The 18934-nt window shown below is 43.2% G+C and overlaps 1 protein-coding gene across 1 annotated transcript in view; it reads left to right on the top strand.

Moving 5' to 3' along the window:
- The window catches only part of GAD1 (glutamate decarboxylase 1), a 60578-nt gene that overhangs the window by 20181 nt on the left and 21463 nt on the right, over positions 1 to 18934 (top strand). Inside the window, exons 3-5 of the mRNA XM_015811873.1 lie at positions 2858 to 3016; positions 9818 to 10060; positions 17379 to 17469. Coding sequence (XP_015667359.1) covers positions 2858 to 3016; positions 9818 to 10060; positions 17379 to 17469 — 493 coding nt within the window. The remainder of the gene's footprint in view (positions 1 to 2857; positions 3017 to 9817; positions 10061 to 17378; positions 17470 to 18934) is intronic.

Genomic DNA, 18934 nt, shown 5'->3' with positions numbered 1-18934 from the left:
TGATTTGAAGGTGAAAGACAGAGAGAGAGAGGGAGAGAGAGGTCAACACTGATTTGAAGGCGAAAGAAGAAAGAAAAGAAAGAAAGAAGAAAGGAAAGAAAGAAAAAAGAAAGGAAAAAAGAAAGAAAGAAAGAAAGAAGAAAAGAGAAAGAAAGAAAGAAGGAAGAAAGGAAAAAGAAAGAAAGAAAGAAAGAAAGAAAGAAAGAAAGAAAGAAAGAAAAGAAAGAAAGAAGGAAGGAAGGAAGGAAGGAAGGAAGGAAGGAAACAAGGAAAGAAAGAAAGAAAACGAAAATCAGCAGTTCAACGCTGATTCGAAGGGGATTCCTTCCTTCCTTCCTTCCTTCCTTCCTTCCTTCCTTCCTTCCTTCCTTCCTTCCTTCCTTCCCTCCCTCCCTCCCTCCCTCCCCCATGCTAATAGATGCTCTCCTCTGGGGAAAGCGTCGTCTCAGCCAGGCAGTGAATGGCTTGATTCAAAGGGAAAGCCTAAGATCGGTCTTCTGATTAACCTTTGGAAGCTCCCAGGACCATCTTCAAGAGAGCGCATGAAAACCCGAATCTGTAAAGGCTGACTTGCTTTCTGTAAACGGTCCCGCTTGCTTTCGATCTTCCTGGTCCTTCCAGGCTTGGCAAAAGAAACGGGGCCAAACTGGATAAGGCTGTGCCTGTGAGGGAGGGCCCGGGGGGGGGGCGGGGAGGGCTTAGCGTGCCCCTTTGTGGTAATGGCGCACCTATTTCTCCAGAAAGGAAAGGAAACGATCCCTGTCGAAAGCCTTGCGAGAAGAGGTCGAGATGCCGGAGTTCAGTTCTTGCTGTCATGCAACGATTTAAAGACAGTGACGACTGGGACACCCCCTCCCCTAAATAAACGCATTGCCCCACTTGGTTCTTCCCTCTCTCCGGCCTTCCTGGCTAGAGCGGGTCCCAGGGAAATTAAGTAAGGGGGGGGGGGGAGAATCTTCCTCACTGTAGGATTTGTCCAACAGGAGAAACGGCCTAAGTATGACGGTTGTGGGACCTCCATCTCTTGGGGCTTTTAAAAAGAAGCTGGACAACTGCAGCTGAACTCTCGTGTGTGGTTTGATTGGTTTTCCTGCACGTTTTCCTGCACGTGGGTTGAGCCAGATAGCCTTACGGCAGGGGTCTGCAACCTTGACGACTTTAAGACTTGGGGACCTCAGCTCCCAGAATTCCTCAGCCAGCTATAGCTGGCTGAGGAATTCTGGGAGCTGAAGTCCGCAAGTCTTAAAGTTGTCAAGGTTGCAGACCTCTGCCTTATGGCACCTTCCAACTCTACAAATCTATCATCCATCCTTCCACTGTACAATTCTATGATCTTCTATGAAAGAAGCAACCTAGAACCCAGGAGAGATTTCCCGACAGTTAGAACAATTGATCAGTGGGAATGTCTTGCCTCCAGAAGTTGTGACTGCTCCAACACTGGACGTTTTAAAGAAGAGACTGGACAACCATTTGTCCGAAATGGTATAGGGCAGATCTTCAAACCTGGCCCTTTTATGACTTGTGGACTTCAACTCCCAGAATTCCTCAGCCAGGCACGCTGGCTGAGGAATTCTGGGAGTTGAAGTCCACAAGTCATAAAAGGGCCAAGTTTGAAGACCCCTGGTATAGGGTTTCCTGTCTGAGCAGGGGGGTTGGACTAGAGGACCTCCAAGAACCCTTCCAACTCCGTTATTCTGCTATTAGGAAGACGCTCCCGGGTATAGGTGCATCTAACTTTGATCTGTTTACTTCCTTCCCCCTCTTTCTCCCGGGGCTTCATCGAGGTCTGGTGGATGATCGGGGATAGAAAACAAGTATGCAGAGCGAGTTATCTTTCGATTTTAATTTTCTCAAGCCTTTTTTGAGTTTTTTTTGTGTGTGCCTTACTTCGAAGTTGGCGTTTCGGCGTGCTTTCTCTTTGTTTTCAGCCTGGGGCACTGTATTCAGTTCGGCTTAACGTGTGTGTGTGTGCGTGTGCGTGTGCGTGTGCGTGTGTGTGTGTGATGAACCATTACCATAGGACAGAGTACAAACAGCATAGTCTCGTATGTTTGGGGACCGCGGCTGCAGACTGATGTTTGGGATTACGTCACTCAAAAGACAGAACGGTGGGCATCCGTAAGAGCCCAGATGTGGAGAGGCGTTCTGCACTTCCTTTGAAAGGGGGGATGAGCCACCGGTGGCTTTCCGACGTGACTGAACTACAAATCCAATGCTGGACTTCTGGAACTGTGTAGTTCAGCAACAGTCTTAATTAGGTTTTAGTATAGGTTTCTATATGGGGTATTTTAGAGCAGGCCTTTATTTATTTCATTTGATTTTAGAATAGATATTTATTTGATTTTTATTATCGCCTGTTCACCGCCCTGAGTCCCGTAAGGGAGATAGGGCGGTATACAAATCTAAATAATACTAATACTAATACTAATACTANCTGACGACTGCCCCTCTCCGAAAACTGCCCGGAAGGCACCCCTCCCCTCCCCATTTCAGTCTGTGGGGCGAAAAGCTACCCTGCCTCGTCCCGAAGGTGCCCTGTTGTGACCAAAGATGACCCCAAGCCAAAGGCGGGAAGGGATGGGCGATCCTCCGCTCCCCTCCCTTCCCCTTCCCCCCCGCCCCTTGCCTTTCTGCAGTCGGGGGGTCTCTGAGTTGTCCTGCCTGCGGGCGCCTTCCCTCCCCCTATAAATCCACCTCCAGGACGGCGGGGAGCGAGAGGCGAGCGGGGCAGAGCCGGGCGCCCGAGGGAGCGTCTCGGGGCCCCCTTTTTTTTCCAAGGGGTGCAGCGGCTGGCGGGATTCGACCATGGGAAGCGCGGTCGAGGCGTCTCCGCTGACCTGTCCCTCTTGCTCCGCAGGCTTCCTGCAAAGGAACAACAGCCTGGAAGACAAGAGCCGGCTGGTGAGCGCGCTCAAGGAACGGCACAGCACCCGGAACCTGCTGGCTTGCGAGAACAGCGAGAAGGAAGCCCGCTTCCAGAAGACCGAGACCGACTTCTCCAACCTCTACGCCCGGGGTAAAATCCTGATCCTCTCGCTCCGGCCCTCGCCCTCGCCCTCGCCCGCTGCCCCATCCCCCAGGTTCCCTTCCTTCGCTCCCAAAAGCCCCAACCTGCCAAGGCTTCCCTTCCTAGGAAAGGGGAAGGGCAGGGCTGGGGCAGGGGTAGGCAACCTCGGCTCTTTTATGACTCATGGACTTCAACTCCCAGAATTCCTGAGTCAGCGTAGCTGACTCAGGAATTCTGGGAGTTGAAGTCCATGAGTCATAAAAGAGCCGAGGTTGCCTACCCCTGGGCTGGGGGGTAATGCTTCGCCCAGGGCCAAGCAGCTGGAAGAGTCTTCCCTGTCCTGGGAGGTCCCTCTCCTGCTGCTGGCATCTGGGGTCGTTTCAGGGTTGTCCCCAGGCGTGCCGCCTGCAAGCGAGCCAAACGCTTATCCTGTTATGCAAAACCCCGAACGTGGGTGCAATTTGGGTCATCTCTGGGTGGGATAGTCCGGCGAGGGTGTCTTGCAGTTCAGAAGCCTGAAAGGGAAGTTATCCGGGACAAGCAAAAGGAAGCTGATACGGCTTATTGTGCCATAATTTGGCTTCAAACTGGAGAGAGTTCTTCAAATACTCCCTAAAGCAGGGGTAGGCCACCTCGGCGCTTTTATGACCCGTGGACTTCAACTCCCAGAATTCCTGAGCCAGCCGTGCTGAGGAGAAATGGAGAGGTTGCCATGCTGAGCCATGCTGGCTCAGGAATTCTGGGAGTTGAAGTCCGCGAGTCATAAAAGAGCCGAGGTTGCCTACCCCTGCCCTAAAGGATTAGTCACTGCAGCTAAATGGAACCTTCATTTACAGAAGCAGTATACCTTTAAATGCCCGGTGCAAAAGGAAGGTCTCTGCCAACTTGTCCCAGGGAGACATGCAGCTTGAGCATTAAAAAAAACAACAAAAAACACCAAACAGATATAGAATCAATGGATGCCAGGCCAATCCCGATGCTTGAAAACTAATTGCACAGCTTTCCATCCTTTTATGGTCAGAAACACATGAAAAACGATATAATCAGCCTCTGGTGCAAGTTCAAGACAAAACAAAATTCCCCAAATTCCTTTCACAAGCCCAGCCCTGCCCACAGGGAACCGGAGACCCCACCCGCTCTGTGGTTTTCTCAGTGGCTCGCTTCTTCTTTTAGGGGCTTCTAGTTGCCCACTGTTATAAGTGAAATATCAAAGTGGAAAAAATGCTCTGTTGTACAGATTCTCTCTCTCTTTTTTTTTTTTTTTTTTTAAAAAGAGTCATACATTTGGTGAGCAAACTTTAATTTAATTTTAGGCTCATTCACTTAATCTGGAGGAGATAACACTAGACTTTTGTGACAGGCCCCTTCCTTTCCTCTCCCTGCTTCTCAATTTACATGCAGCTGCTAGGATCCAACAAGCAACAAGTTATTTATCACTCCCCTGCTTGATTTATGAGCTTCCCTGGCCAGGATGTCTTGTGCTGGACTGGGGAGTTAATCCTGGGTTTGGGGCATGCCATTCTTCTGGCAGACTTCCATCCCGCCTGCGCTGAAGTGCTCAATACTCTACTGGCATGATCATGAGCCAAAGAGCTTCTGCTAACTCAACCCTCACTTTTCATTGGCTTTAATTAGCACAGGTGTTTAGCATTGCAGCTCCCACGTTGTCTATCATTTCCCGTCTTGCCTGGAGCTGAGGGGAACTGGAGTCCAAAACAGCTGAAAATCGTCGGGTTGTTTAGTCCCTGAGTTAGTCAGTCTGTGGTGTTTTGATTATCCTTTCCTATTCAGATCAATTGGTGAGGGTCTTTTTAATTCAGTTGGGGTTTTTTTTGCAGAGGATCTACATTAGAAGCCTATTTCGTTAAATCTGGTGTCACTTTCAATCTTTCGGAGACTAACCAGCAGCGATGGAGACTAATCCCTGAAGACTGTTCCCCACTTTCTTTTAATTAGGGAACCACAATCTTGCATTCTTTCTGTCCCCCGACCCCAGAGCTGTTTAAAAATTGCCCTTGGCAGTTATTTTGTTAAAGTGGCTCTTCTTTTCCTTTAAGCAATCGGTTCGCTGAAGTTACACCAGATGGGCATAGGTGTCCATGAAGAAGGGAGGAGGGCAAGGGATGAAATAGGTATTGCCATCTCCTCCTTTTAGGAGTGCAATGTTGTAGCGCACCTTGGAAAGGCTGGAGCTTGCCTATGATGTCACAAAGCACATTCCATCATTTGGGCACCATTGTGGCTAGCTGTGGATGCCTACACAAATGGGTTCACCCTGAGACATTTCACCAACCATTTGTCCATGGTGAAGTCGGATGATTCCCAAGGCAGGAGGATCAGTCCAGCACCTACAGAGCATCTCCCTCTCTGGTCCCTGCACAGCACCCTCCCTAGGACTATTCGGCTTTGGGCAACAGGAGAGCCATTCTTTGAAACCAGGCTGTACATGTCATTGCCGTTGCCAAGCTTGCCTATTCCCAGCTCTGTGTGTATGGGTGGTAGCCTGTATAATGAAGTAGAAGAAGGGGGGAGAGAAAGAGGGAGGGAGGGAGGGAGAGGGAAAGGGAGGGCAGGAGAGAGAGAAAGAGGGAGACAGAGAGGGAGAGAGAGAAAGAGAGGGAGAGGGACGGAGAAAAGAAAAGGGAGGGAGGGAGAGAAAAAGGGGGAGGGAGAGAGAGAGGGAGAGGGAGGGAGGGAGGGAAAGGGAGGAAGGGAGAGAAAGAGAGAGGGAGGGAGAGAAAGAGGGAGAGAAAGGGAGAGAGAGAGGGAGAGAGGGAAAGGGAGGAAGAGAGGGGGGGACAAGGAGAGGGAGAGGGGGCGGCAGAGAGAGAGATCTGCTATTTCATGGTACAATCCTCTCCTATTGCACCTGCCAGGTGTGGGTCTGTATGTAAAACAAGCCCTGCACACGTGTTGGCTGTTGTGAGGGTGGAGCTGCTTATGAACTCAAATTTACTACGTTCCATGAATGGAATAAACCCATGTTCAAAAGTACCTCAAACAAAAACTGACATGTTGCATTCTGAGAGGGGAGGGGGAGATGACTCACACAATGCCTCTCTCAGATCTGTCAGCTATCATTCAGGCTGTCATCTCTTGGGCTCATCTAGATCCTCAAGCAGAGGATCAGCTCAAAGGCCTGGATGGTGAAGAATCTCTTCTCTTCCTTTGCCTCCTGTCTTTTTCAACCTTGGCAGACTTGGAGAACCGGCAACTGAGGAGGAACAGGTTCAGACAGATACTGTAGTTAAAATCCTAGCTGTACATCAGGACCAATAATGGCACTCCTGGGATTGGCAGATGGTTCTCCCATCAGCTGCTGATGTGGGGAAAGGAAAGGGGAAGAAGGCAGTCTTCCCTGCAAGGGATATGAGGACATCAGCCTCCGGCTTCTTCAACCTAGAACGGAGGCAAATGGAACTGGCCGCAGGGACAGCATGTCCACGACAGATGCATGGTAGAGAACCTGTTCACTGAGTCCTGGGGAAGAGCTGTAACTCAAATCTCTTTGGCTTTAGCCAGTTAGGTTATACGATTGCTTATATGATCGTTTGGTAGATGCCTTCTCACTCTGTTGTGTGATAACCTCCATTATCCTCAGTTAATGAGGCACTGCCTGAAAATAATGTGAATTCACCTAAATGGGGAAGACCGCGCCACATCTTTTTCCTTAGAGGCAGCCAAGCTGAAATCTTTGGAGCATGCTTCCGATGCAGAAGGGAAAGGAAAAGGATTATCTGCTTCTCACTTGGCCCTTGCTAGGTGATATAATATACCTAACAGGGATCAAATGTTGATATATAACACACAGTGAAAACATAATAAACCCATACAAACAGTCAGACCAGCTTCAACCGAAGTCCTGCTGAGGATGTCACCTAACCTGGTGACAAAATGTTCAGAAGCTAAATAGCAAGCTCGGAGAACAAACCCCCGCCAACATCTACCACCCGAACTACAAATGTTTTCTATCATTTCTAGAGATGCGGTTTCTCACCCAGGACTTAGCTTCTTCGTGAGGCCAAGTGAGATGTAGATTATACCCAGATTCTGGATGCCCATATATAACAACGGCTCCAAGAATCCAGGAGTAAATTGGAGGGACATGCTGCTATTAGTTCAGTCTTCTCTTTTCCAAGCTGAGATTTGAACCTTGACGATGGTAGGAGATTATGGAAATTGGCAGCTCAACACCACTCGAGGGCACTGAACTGAGGAAATTGCTTTAATTCACCTGATGAACGGCTGCAAATGACTTGCACTAGGAAGAGCTCTGGGCTTGCATTGCTGAGCCTGCCTTAGCACAAGGCTTCTCCTGGGTGGAGTCAACTAGATCAGTGGTTCTCAACCTTTTTAATGCCGCGACCCCAACCGGTCGTAAGTCGAGGACTAAACCGATCGTAAGTCGAGGACTAAACCGATCGTAAGTCGAGGACTAAACCGGTCATAAGTCAAGGACTAAACCAGTCGTAAGTCAAGGACTAAACCGGTCGTAAGTCGAGGACTACCCAACCGGTTGTAAGTCGAGGACTTTCCCTGCCCGGGAGCACCGCACATGCGTGGTTCCGCCCCCTGCGCCGGCCGAGGCGTAGCTGGCAAGCAGCAGAGACGGAGCAGGCCGACCACCAGCTGGCCCAGCCCAAGGGAGGTAAGGCACCCGCCGGAAAAAGGGAAAAAAATGGCGGACAAAAAAAAATGGCGGACAAAAAAAATGGCAGACAGCCTTGCTTGGCGACCCCCATGAAATGGTTGATCGACCCCAAATGGGGTCCCGACCCACAGGTTGAGAACCACTGAACTAGATGGACTGTAGCCATCATATAGATTCTGCAGGGAACAAATTATATCATATCTAAAGTTAATAAACATCATTGACTGCATGCATTAAATAGAAGGAGAAGAAATGCAAGTGATTTGTTTTGGAAAATGAGTTAGTTGTGAATGGAACATGGTATATGGTCAAAAGTATATGCCTGTCAAAGAAACTGATCAAGGAGAGAAGCAACCTGGAATTAAGGAGAAACTTCCTGACAGTGAGGACAATCAACCAGCGGAACAGCTTGCCTTCAGAAATCGTGGGCGCTCTATCACTGGAGGTTTTTAAAAGGCTAGACAGTCACTTGTCTGAGATGATATAGGTTCTCCTGCTTGATTGGGGGGGCTGAACTAGATGACCTCCAAGGTCCCTTCCAGATTCTATTCTATTCTATTCTATTCTATTCTATTCTATTCTATTCTATTCTATTTACCCAAGCTAGGAAAAATCTGATCTGGTACCATTAAAAGCAAACAGATCCATTGCAATCTAAGCTTCACAGGCCGTTTTGCATCAAATGTTCCTAAATTCCTAACCATAAGAACCATCTGATGGTAGAACCAATTGCCTAGCAACAGATCATAGGGCTGTTGTGTTCGAGCAGAAGCCAGATAACATCTGTTCAGGAAAGGTTAATTTGGATGCCTGCAGAGGGCAGGGACACCAGTGACAGAAATTGTTTTTTCAACTCCAGGATTCTAGGCTGTTTTTGGCTGAGTATAGTGAGGAAAATAGTGAACCATGGAATCTTATTTCAAGGGGAATAGTCTACTTGGTATTTTCCTACCGTAGAAAATTTTGTTGTTGTCACCTCTTGCCAAATTAGTAATTTTGCCAAAAATAACACTTCAGCAAGCAACATTTGATTTCAAGGAAGAAGGATAATTTGAACCTTGCCATTTGTTGATTTTTTTTCCATTTGCTTGTCTTCTTGGCTAGCTATGGTGTCCTCAGGAGTCTTCTCCAGGGCCAAAGTCCAAAAGTATCAATACTCTTTCCGTCTTCGTTCTTAAGAGTCCAACTTTCACTTCCAAACAGAGAGAACAGGCTTTTAAATAGAGATGCGCAGTGAGGGGCTCATCAGATATTCCTAAATTCCAGTATCCAGCATTTCATGTCAGGATAGCCAATGATAAAGATTGTAATCCAACAACATCTAAAGGGCCACACATTTCCCCTGGTGTGACCTAAGCAGCATGAAGTTTAACTAATCCATATTTAATGTTCAGAATAGGAATGTTGGGTAATGAAAATTACAGTAATTTTGCTGGATTAATTTATGGGTATGTAGGAGAGCCACTGCTGAGCATTGATTAAATGATGGACTGAAGCTATTCAGCTTCAAATTCTTATGTGGTCAAAAAAATTCACTGGATGATTATAGAGTATAGACCATGCAGACAGTTTCAGCCTAAATTGTTTTCCAAGCATATTATGGCAGTAACTGGATGGGTTACTTAGAAGTATTCCAGGTGTTGTTGTTTGTTATTTTGGGGGAAAGCAGAACAAAAAAACTTACTTAACAAATGAATCGGTACCTAAGACCAGGAATGGAATTCAGTAAGACTCAGAGATAGTTTAGTCTACCAAACTGTTATTATCCTTAGGGTGCACCAAAAGTAACAGAAGTAGTTAAAATATTTTTAGATTTTTTAAAAAGTAACAAATACCATACATGCATATAATTAACAACAAGCCTCATAAGGTTTGTCATGGGTTTTGAGTGGTTCGTCTCTTTGCCTAAGGTGATGGTCATGGGAAACCAAGACCATTCAATGTTATATTGGGGCTTACAGGAAAAGAAAGGATTAAATTCTAGGGAAGGGTATATCATCTATATGTCATCTATGCATCATCTGTGGGACTTATCATCTTCTTGAATTAGAATTTTACTTTGAAGGGTATTTTATCATTGGGTATAAAGTGTAAATGAGGAGCTGGGAAACTCTTTTCCATCTGTAACTGGATTAGTTATTTATTGTTCCCTTGTTCAGATTTACTGCCAGCCAAGAATGGTGAGGAGCAAACAGTTCAGTTCCTTCTGGAAGTGGTGGATATTCTCCTGACCTATGTGAAGAAAACCTTTGATAGGTCCACCAAGGTGCTGGATTTCCATCACCCTCATCAACTGCTGGAAGGCATGGAAGGCTTCAACCTTGAACTCTCCGACAATCCAGAATCACTTGAACAGATTCTAGTGGACTGCAGAGACACTCTGAAATATGGAGTGAGGACAGGTGAGTGTGTGTGTTGGGTTATTAATGAAGTAAAGAATATAGAGCAGCGTTTCTCAACCTTGAGAACTTGAAAATGTATGGACGTCAACTCCCAGAATTCCTCAGTCAGTATGAATTTTGGGAATTGGGGTCCACACACCTTCAAGCTACCAAGGTTGAGAAACTCTGGATTAGATTGTTGAGAAGTTTTGTTATTTGCCTGTTTGTGAATGCACCTGATACACAAACTTTATTACAGCCTAAGCAAGTTTCAGTCTGGTCAATATCTAGAAGGGAGACTACCTCAGAAACTAATACACACTAATTTATTTCCTGATGGAAAAAGAGGTGTAAATATAATCTTGTGCTGAAGAATCTGGTATGAGAGCATACAGTATAACATCCAAACAAGGGTTCTGAATCTGCACATCTGCAGCCACACAACTCAATGGGAAAAGAGATTTCCTAGTGCCAACAAATTGGCATATTCTGCCACCATATTATTTTTATTACATTAGATTCAGAATAGTCTATTAAATCTCCCCCAAATATATTTTTTTTGTTCTCATAAGTCTGTCATATTTGACCACTCAGCCTGATAGTACAGAAGGGAGAAGAGTGATAGAGAATGTGTTTCCTTTGATTTTGGCTGAAGGAATCTCTTCCGATTTCTAAAAATAACAGCAACAAAAGATTACTTTGAATAGATTGCTTTATGTATAATTCTCTGTCTGAATTCTTTAGTAGCAAAAGCCAATACCAGTTGGTGTTTTTATGAAAAAAAATGTATAGGTTAATAGGATAGCATCGCAGTATTATTGTTTTGGCCCTACAATTAATCTTTCAATAAACTTTCCAGCTGCACAGACATAGTTCACACATCAACCAATGCAATCCACACTTTATTTAAACAGAGTTTATGGAATTAACCATAATTGGTTAAGTTTACCCTACAGACTAAACCAGATCCAAAGAAATCACAATATGGCTTAAATTTAGCATAATGCTGGGGAAATCGTTGCTAAATAAAATAAAGCTTTCTCATCTTTGATAGTTACTGGTTATTTATACTTCAGACTGTTAAGTACAGTATAACATTTTCACTGTTATTTTATGAAGATGAATTGTTCTTGTTTGTCCACCAGTACCCAGATTTTGATAGTAGGCATCTCATTTCTGTTTGAGAATGGGTGGGATCAATAGAGAGTGAAGTGAAAAGGATGTTGGACAAAGAATAGAAGACAACTATGTGTCTCTACGCTCATATTTGACTTTACAAAACCTCATGGAAATTGGCCATTAGAAAGACCCTGACTGGAAATATTGTAAAGACATAACTTTTATAGTTTTAAAAATATAGTACAACCAATCAATTTGGCCTATTGTAAGATAAAAAGTGTTTATAAGAACCTGGTTGTAAGTAAGAAATAACCGGTGTAAATAAGGCTCTATTAATTGTAAATCATATGGATTTAGAGGTTAGATTTAGACCTCTTATTTAAGACCTATATGAAAAAGTATCAAAGTGCATATAGTCAAGGCCATGGTTTTCCCAGTTGCAATGTATGGATGTGAAAGTTGGACTATAAGAAAGGCTGAGCACCAAAGAATTGAGGGCTTTGAACTATGGTGCTGGAGAAGACTCCTGCGAGTCCCTTGGACTGCAAGGCGTTCAAACCGGTCAGTCCTAGAAGAGATCAACCCCGACTGCTCTTTAGAAGGCCAGATCCTGAAGTTGAAACTCAAATACTTTGGCCACCCTCGCTTTTTCACTGGAGAAGAGTCTAATGCTGAGAAAGATTGAGGGCAAGAGAAGAAGGGGACGACAGAGATTGAGTGGCTGGATGGAGTCACTGAAGCAGTAGGCGTGAACTTAAATGGACTCCAGAAGATGGTAGAGGACAGGAAGACCTAGAGGAACACTGTCCATGGGGTCGCAATGGGTCGGAAACGACTTTGCAACTAACAACAACAATGAAAAAGTATCAGCAGGAAATTTATTTTAAATTCAATTTCCTTCTTCTCATTGAAAAAATTGACTTATTTCTCCAGGCAGTCACCCTGCAGTGCATGTATTCTGAGTACATACATATGCAAAGGCTCCTTGCTTGTTGCTATCATTAGGGAGACTGCTGGCTGATTCATTTGTCACTCATATTTTGCATTTTACAATACTGGCTATAGCCAGCTTATATAAAGGCACAACGGAAAAATCCTAATTGCTTTTACCTGATGAAATGCAAGCTGCTTGTGTCCCAAGGGAACAATATCATTAGGTAAATGAGGGCATAAATGAATTTGTACTTTTTTGTCTTTATATTCCATAGACATTTCATACCAAAAAAGAGGGGTGGGGAGGGAAGAAGGGTGATTAGGATTCCTCAGTCATTAATACTTCCAACTTTACCGATAACTTATCACTCCGCAGAGAAATTTCTCGCTTCCGGTCATTTTTGAATGACTTCAGATTTCTTTAAGAAATTAGAGTATTTGAAGAACAATCTGTTTCAGAGGTGAAGTGATTGCTTGAAATGCTTTCAATCCACATTTCAAGGGGAACAAAAATTAACTACTAATAAGCTCTGGAGAGGAACTTATTATTTTTTTTACAAAGATTAGCAGTAAGAGAGCAATCACCTCCTCCTTTTCCTATACGAAAGAATTGGGGTGGTGAACTAGGGTTACTGAATATTATTTCAGTAAGGTATTAATCCAATGGGGAGCTAGAAATTCTAGATAGATCTTTTTCATCCAAATTCAATTATCAGTAAACCAAGTGGAGGAGAGGCAGCCAAATCTGCCCAACTGGCAGTGCCCATTTAAGCCATTGTTAAGCTCGCCCTTTGGTGACATGACACACATTTGCTCCATTTAATAAATGCTCTCTTCCTCTGGATCAGTGGTTCTCAACCTTTTTAATGCCGCGACCCCAACCGGTCATAAGTCAAGAACTAAACCGGTCGTAAGTCGAGGACTAAACCGGTCGTAAGTCGAGGACTACCCAACCGGTCGTAAGTCGAAGACTTTCCCTGCCCGGGAGCGCCGCGCATGCGTGGTTCCGCCCCTGCGCCGGCCGAGGCATAGCTGGCAAGCAGCAGAGACGGAGCAGGCCGACCATCAGCTGGCCCAGCCCAAGGGAGGTAAGGCACCCGCTGGAAAAGGAGGAAAAAATGGCAGACAAAAAAATGGCAGACAAAAAAAATGGCAGACAGCCTTGCTTGGCGACCCCCATGAAATGGTCAATCGACCCCAAATGGGGTCCCGACCCACAGGTTGAGAACCACTGCTCTGGATAGTTATGCAGGAAAAATCCTAATGAAGGATCTTCCCTATTCAGCGGTAATCTCTCAAGTTACCAAGTGCTGAAGGCAAACCATAGAGAAAGACTATGGCCATTATGTCCTCCTTCTAAGCTTCCAGAAGCATCTTTGGTCATTCACGAAAAGAAAGGGGGGAAATGGACCTTTAGTCTGATGCAGCAAGAACAGGTGAGAAGAAAAAAGAGAATCTGCCACATAGGTATGGGATGCTTCATTAAAAGAGCTGCCTTGGGACAAAAGGTTAGAAATACATGATGCAGGTCTCCTAGCCCTGCAATTGTAGAAATCTCTATAGCTCGGCCTCTTTTCGGGGACTTTGTGCAAAAGAAATGATTGGGGGTAAAAAAAAGCAAATCAAGGATGTACTTTTACATCCTTAGGAAAGCCATGGGTTGTTGTTGTTGTTGTTTTTTTTAAATCCTGCTAATTGCCATGCAGTAGCCTTTTTTATATGCATGGAGTTCTCTATGGCAATAGGACTTTATTCCTTTATAAGCAGGGAGAATCCTTATTGCATAATGGGGAAATTCCTATCTGTGAGCAGAACAGAGAAAAAGAGTTCTCATATTTGGTTGGTTTACTCTCTAATTTGCATCGGACCAGTAATCCTGCTTTTCAATCTCAGAGAATGGTAAATTGGCCATCCAAGGAGACCAGTGAAGTTCTGTGGTGGTTTGATGGAGTATGAAGACCAAGGGGGCTCTCCTAGGGACTAGGAAAAAGCAATGGAGGTTTTTCGCAATGTGTCTACTATTTTAAAGGGACCCTGATTTTGATTACACTTAAGATTGCTTCTTCATTAGCAAGATTCTTAACTTTGTACAGCTTCCTTCTGCCTGAAGAATGTAATAGCGTTAGCCCAGGTCCCATTCTGGACTCTAGTGACGTGTCAGTGCTAAGCATGTAATTACTACCGCTGGGTTTGCAGTAGGGATGGGACATTCCAACTGAGGTAGATTGAATTCTCAAGTATGCAGATTTTTGGCTTTGGAGTGTGGCCTACAAATAGATCCGATGTTCCTGTGTAAATCCACATCTGGAAGGTGGCAAGACTGTAATGTACTATTTTACTTCAGAAGCTTGCCTTTAAAAACCCTGTTCATATGAGGTCTGGTGGAGAAAGCAAACGTCATTCTTGTGCCTGTTGAAAAATGCACCAGAGTTCTTGCCTACGGCTTTGAATCATTGTCAGAAAAAATCAGTGTCTGCAAGGCACAACAAACACAAATATAACCTTTGGACTGGAGATCACTTTTCATCATTCTCCAAGTTTGGTCATATGTATTGCTGCAGCAAGACATGATAGTCGGAATTTGGCATGATAGATGTGAACATGAGATGTCCTAAGAGAGGAGTGTTTATTAAGCATGTCCTGATTCTGTACAACTAGCTACTCACCAAACATTTAACTACTGTACTAAGTATAGTAGCTATAAAGGGTATACAGTGTAAAATGCTACTTAAAACTAAATCAGTATATGTCACTCCTAGCATTGTTCCTGCCTTGGAATGTAGGAACTAGCAGATATACAGATAAAAAGTGGCAAAATATGCTTGCTCTACAGATTATAGGACTTAGTCCAACACCTCTGAAAAATACCAGCTTAAGTAAGGCTGATCCTAAATATGCTCTTTGCCTACAAATATCATCTTTGGAATCAGCCTTACTTAATCTGGTGTTTTTCAGAGGTGTTAGATTAACTCCACCCAGCACGGTATTTTGACTATTTTGAGTTGAGATCTAGCAGATTGGAAAAGATTGTTCAGTCTCCAAAACAACAGAAAGATATAGGCAAAGGGCACTACTACTTTCATGAGAAAAGGATCTACTGTCTTTCTCCAGAGCTAGATCCTTCTGCAAGTTAAATCTGTTTTCTAACGTTGAAGCTAAGGTATGTTTCTTTCATTTAAAATAATGAGATATTATTTGATATCAATCCTTAAAACCCCAAAACACTTTAAAATAAATAACATGCTTATTTCACATTTACAGGGCAATCTATAATTTATTTTATAATTAAGTCTCACTACACTCAAAAGTGCTTACTATTAATAGATGTGCATAGGGATGAAGTCTTCAATGTGATAAACTGTTTTAATATAATTGTTCTGGCACAAATACCAAAACAGACTTTTCTTCATATATATGAGTTTGACTTCATTCTCCACATTATTTCAATGGAAGTTAGGTATGACTAAGTTTGAATGGATTATGTTTTGCTTTCAAAATAAGATGATGAAAGATTTAGGAAGGAAGGAAGGAAGGAAGGAAGGAAGGAAGGAAGGAAGGAAGGAAGGAAGGAAGGAAGGAAGGAAGGAAGGAAGGGAGGGAGGGAGGGAGGGAGGGAGGGAAGGAAGGATTTCTTTTCTACCTGCTGCTAAGGGCAGTTCCTGGCATCTACAAATGACAAAGAGAATAAGATTAGCATTAGTAGCATGCAAGGGGCTATCATGTGAAATGCAGGCTGGGGTTATGCCTTTAATGGGCAAATCACTATAAAAGCAGCCACTGAAACAATAATGTAAACTGTTCATATTGCATGACTAAATACGGTATATATTTGGCAATCAATCATTTTATATGTACATGGATAAATTCTGCATTAGAGTCACGAAATAGATAAAAACGTATTTTTAAGAACTATATTCATTAAACAGAGATATCTACAGCTAGTCCTGTATTGCTGCCGATGATAACTAATACGGAAAAATCAGAATGAGTAGCAGGCAGCACACAATAGAACACTACACCAAAACAGCCACTGTGGGATATTCCCATCTGGATATGAGCTGGTGGTGGTCTCTATTGCTGACAGAACTTCCCTAACTCTCCAGAGGTTGATTTGATGGATCAGTCTAGTGTAGCCTGAAGAAACAAGGAAACACATTTTAAAGGATTTTCTATATACTTGTGGGATTGGCTGTCATCTAAAAACTTGCTGTACACATACATAATCAGCCAGCTCAAATGGAAGGGCTCGAAGTTAAAAAAAAATGTTATTACTGATGCTAAATACATTCTCCGACAGTTGTGACAGAATTATTTCCCTTTCAATCACCTTCAAATGAAAGATAGGATGTATCAAAGCTATGTCTCCTACTTTCTAATTTATTGTCTAGATTAGGCATCACCAACTTGCGTATTCTCCAGTTCCAGAATGCTGTGCTGGGCCATGTTGGCTGCGGAATTCTAGGAATGAAATGCCATTTGTAAGACACCAAAAGTGAACAGATCGTGTGTGTGTGTGTGTGTGTGTGTGTGTATTAATTAATTCTTTGTCAGCAATCCAAAATTTTGAAAAACACATATTATGTCGCAGTTGCGAATGCTGCCGGTGGATAGCTCTAGTTTGAGCTGATACAGGCAAAAGATTCCTTTCTTCCATATTTGGGCTGACAGGGTGCACCAAAACTCAAAGATAATATATATATATATATATAGGATCACAATTGGGATCAGAACTGCCATTACTAAACAAGGCGATTAAGTGAATTGCATTCAGTTTTGCGACTCTTGCCACGATTAAATGAATCACTGCAGTTGTTAAGTGAATCACACATTATTAAGTGAATCCAGCTTCCTCCATTGTCTTTGCTTGTTGAAGCCAGCTGGGAAGGTTACAAATGACAATCACGTGGCTCCGGGGTTAGTGCAACTGGAGTAAATACATGCCAGTTGCCAAGTACCTGAAGTTTCATCACACGTGACCGTGGGGGTGCAATGGTTGTTAAGTGCAAGGATTAATTGTAAGTCACTTTTTCACTGCCATTATAATTTTGAACGGTTGCTAAATGAATGGTTGTACTAAAAAAAATGCAAGAATTACTGTATTTTTTCCTATTCATAAAGTTAAGAAGGAATGTCCTCTGAACTCATAATTCCTCTACAACGTTGCTGATAAATGTATAGAGTTAGTTGTCCCTTCCCTCCCTTCCCTTCTCTATTTTCTCTATAATGGATATAAATATGGATGAACTGATAGCGATGATATTTAAGCAGCTGTGATTTTTTTTTCTAGGTCACCCTCGTTTTTTCAATCAGCTTTCTACAGGGCTTGATATCATTGGCTTGGCTGGAGAATGGCTGACATCTACAGCTAATACAAACATGTAAGCACAGCCTTGCTTTTCTTTGTTACCCAGAATTCAGATTCAAATCCAAGGGGATCGTGGGCAAAGTTGAGTTGTATACCAGCACTTCAGGAAAGCCCTAGTGAAGGATAATTGCTGAGCTCCAATGCTATTAAATACCAGCAGTCAAGTCTTTTTAAACAAGCAGTAAACCTTCAGACTTATATCTATGTGAATTTTACAAAAGCTTGAACAAGAAGACAGGGAAATCTGTTTCTTTAGCTCTCTTCACTTGCTTTCACCTGTATCCGAGCTCCTCTCTTATAGGCAGAAAGATAATGATGTATGCTTAGATGAATTAATTACAGGTTATGGTACAATTGTAGCTAGGAAATATTGGAAAACACTAAGGCAGCTCTGGGGTTATGTTGTCTTATGGCGTTTATGGAGGGAAATTTATGGGTTTGTATGTGAGAGGAAAGGAGAAACAGCCAAAGAATGAAATGGAATGCAATAGTGGCAAATATTTGTAGCTCGGGTGTAGGATGAAGGTGAAGGTTCATTCTCCGAGCTTGTGGGTTGGTTTCCGAATGTTTCGTTACCAGACTGGGTAACATCTTCAGCAGAGTTTAGGGGATGTCAATGTCAGTGTTCTAACTGACGTCCCCTAAATTCCGCTGAAGATATTACCCAGCCTGGTAATGAAACGTTCGGAAACCAACCCACAAGCTCGAAGAACGAAACTTCATCCTCAATAGAAATAGAAATAGAAATAGAAATAGAAATAGAAATAGAAATAGAAATAGAAATAGAAATAGAAATAGAAATAGAAATAATAGAAATAGAAATAGAAATAGAAATAGAAATAGAAATAGAAATAGATAGAAAACTTTATTGGCCAAGTATGGTTGGACACACAAGGAATTTGTCTCCAGTGCATAAGCTCTCAGTGTACAAAGCAACCAACCAGAGCAGAGGTTGACAAAAAATTTTTTCTACAAAGGGCCAGATTCTGCCTCTTCTCATTCTCATTAGGCACAGCCTAATGGGAGATGGGGACTCTGTAGTGATCTGTAAGACCTTTAGAAAGAATGATAGGGCTGCATTTATCCTAGTCAAAAGTGAATTTAGAATCTTGTTTTAATATATCTTGTGTCCCTGTATGTCTATACATGCTATGATGGCTGTATTCATAAGTGGTTGAAAATGCAACAAGACAGAAAAGTTGTGTGTTATAAGATGGTGGCATTTCACCTGCAAATTGAAAAGGAAATGTCTAATTGTCCACTAAAGAGGTTCTATTGAGCCGTAATGCCTATGTTAGCTTGATGAATTGCCATATATGTCCTTCTGTTGAATTCTGCAAGATTTTTGACCTGACAGAAGCTTCCTCTTCTACTTTAGTGTACAATAGTCTGTGTATTATTTCTTCTGCCTTTGATTTTTCCGTTCAGTGCTACTATTCAAGCAGCAAAGGGACCTATTTTTAGTTAAACTTATTTAT

This window comes from Protobothrops mucrosquamatus, unplaced genomic scaffold (assembly GCF_001527695.2).
Source record: "Protobothrops mucrosquamatus isolate PMUCROS unplaced genomic scaffold, P.Mucros_1.0 scaffold54, whole genome shotgun sequence".
Lineage (NCBI taxonomy): Eukaryota > Metazoa > Chordata > Lepidosauria > Squamata > Viperidae > Protobothrops > Protobothrops mucrosquamatus.
The sequence above is the reverse complement of the archived record's forward strand: the minus strand, read 5'-3'. Positions and strand labels throughout refer to the sequence as shown.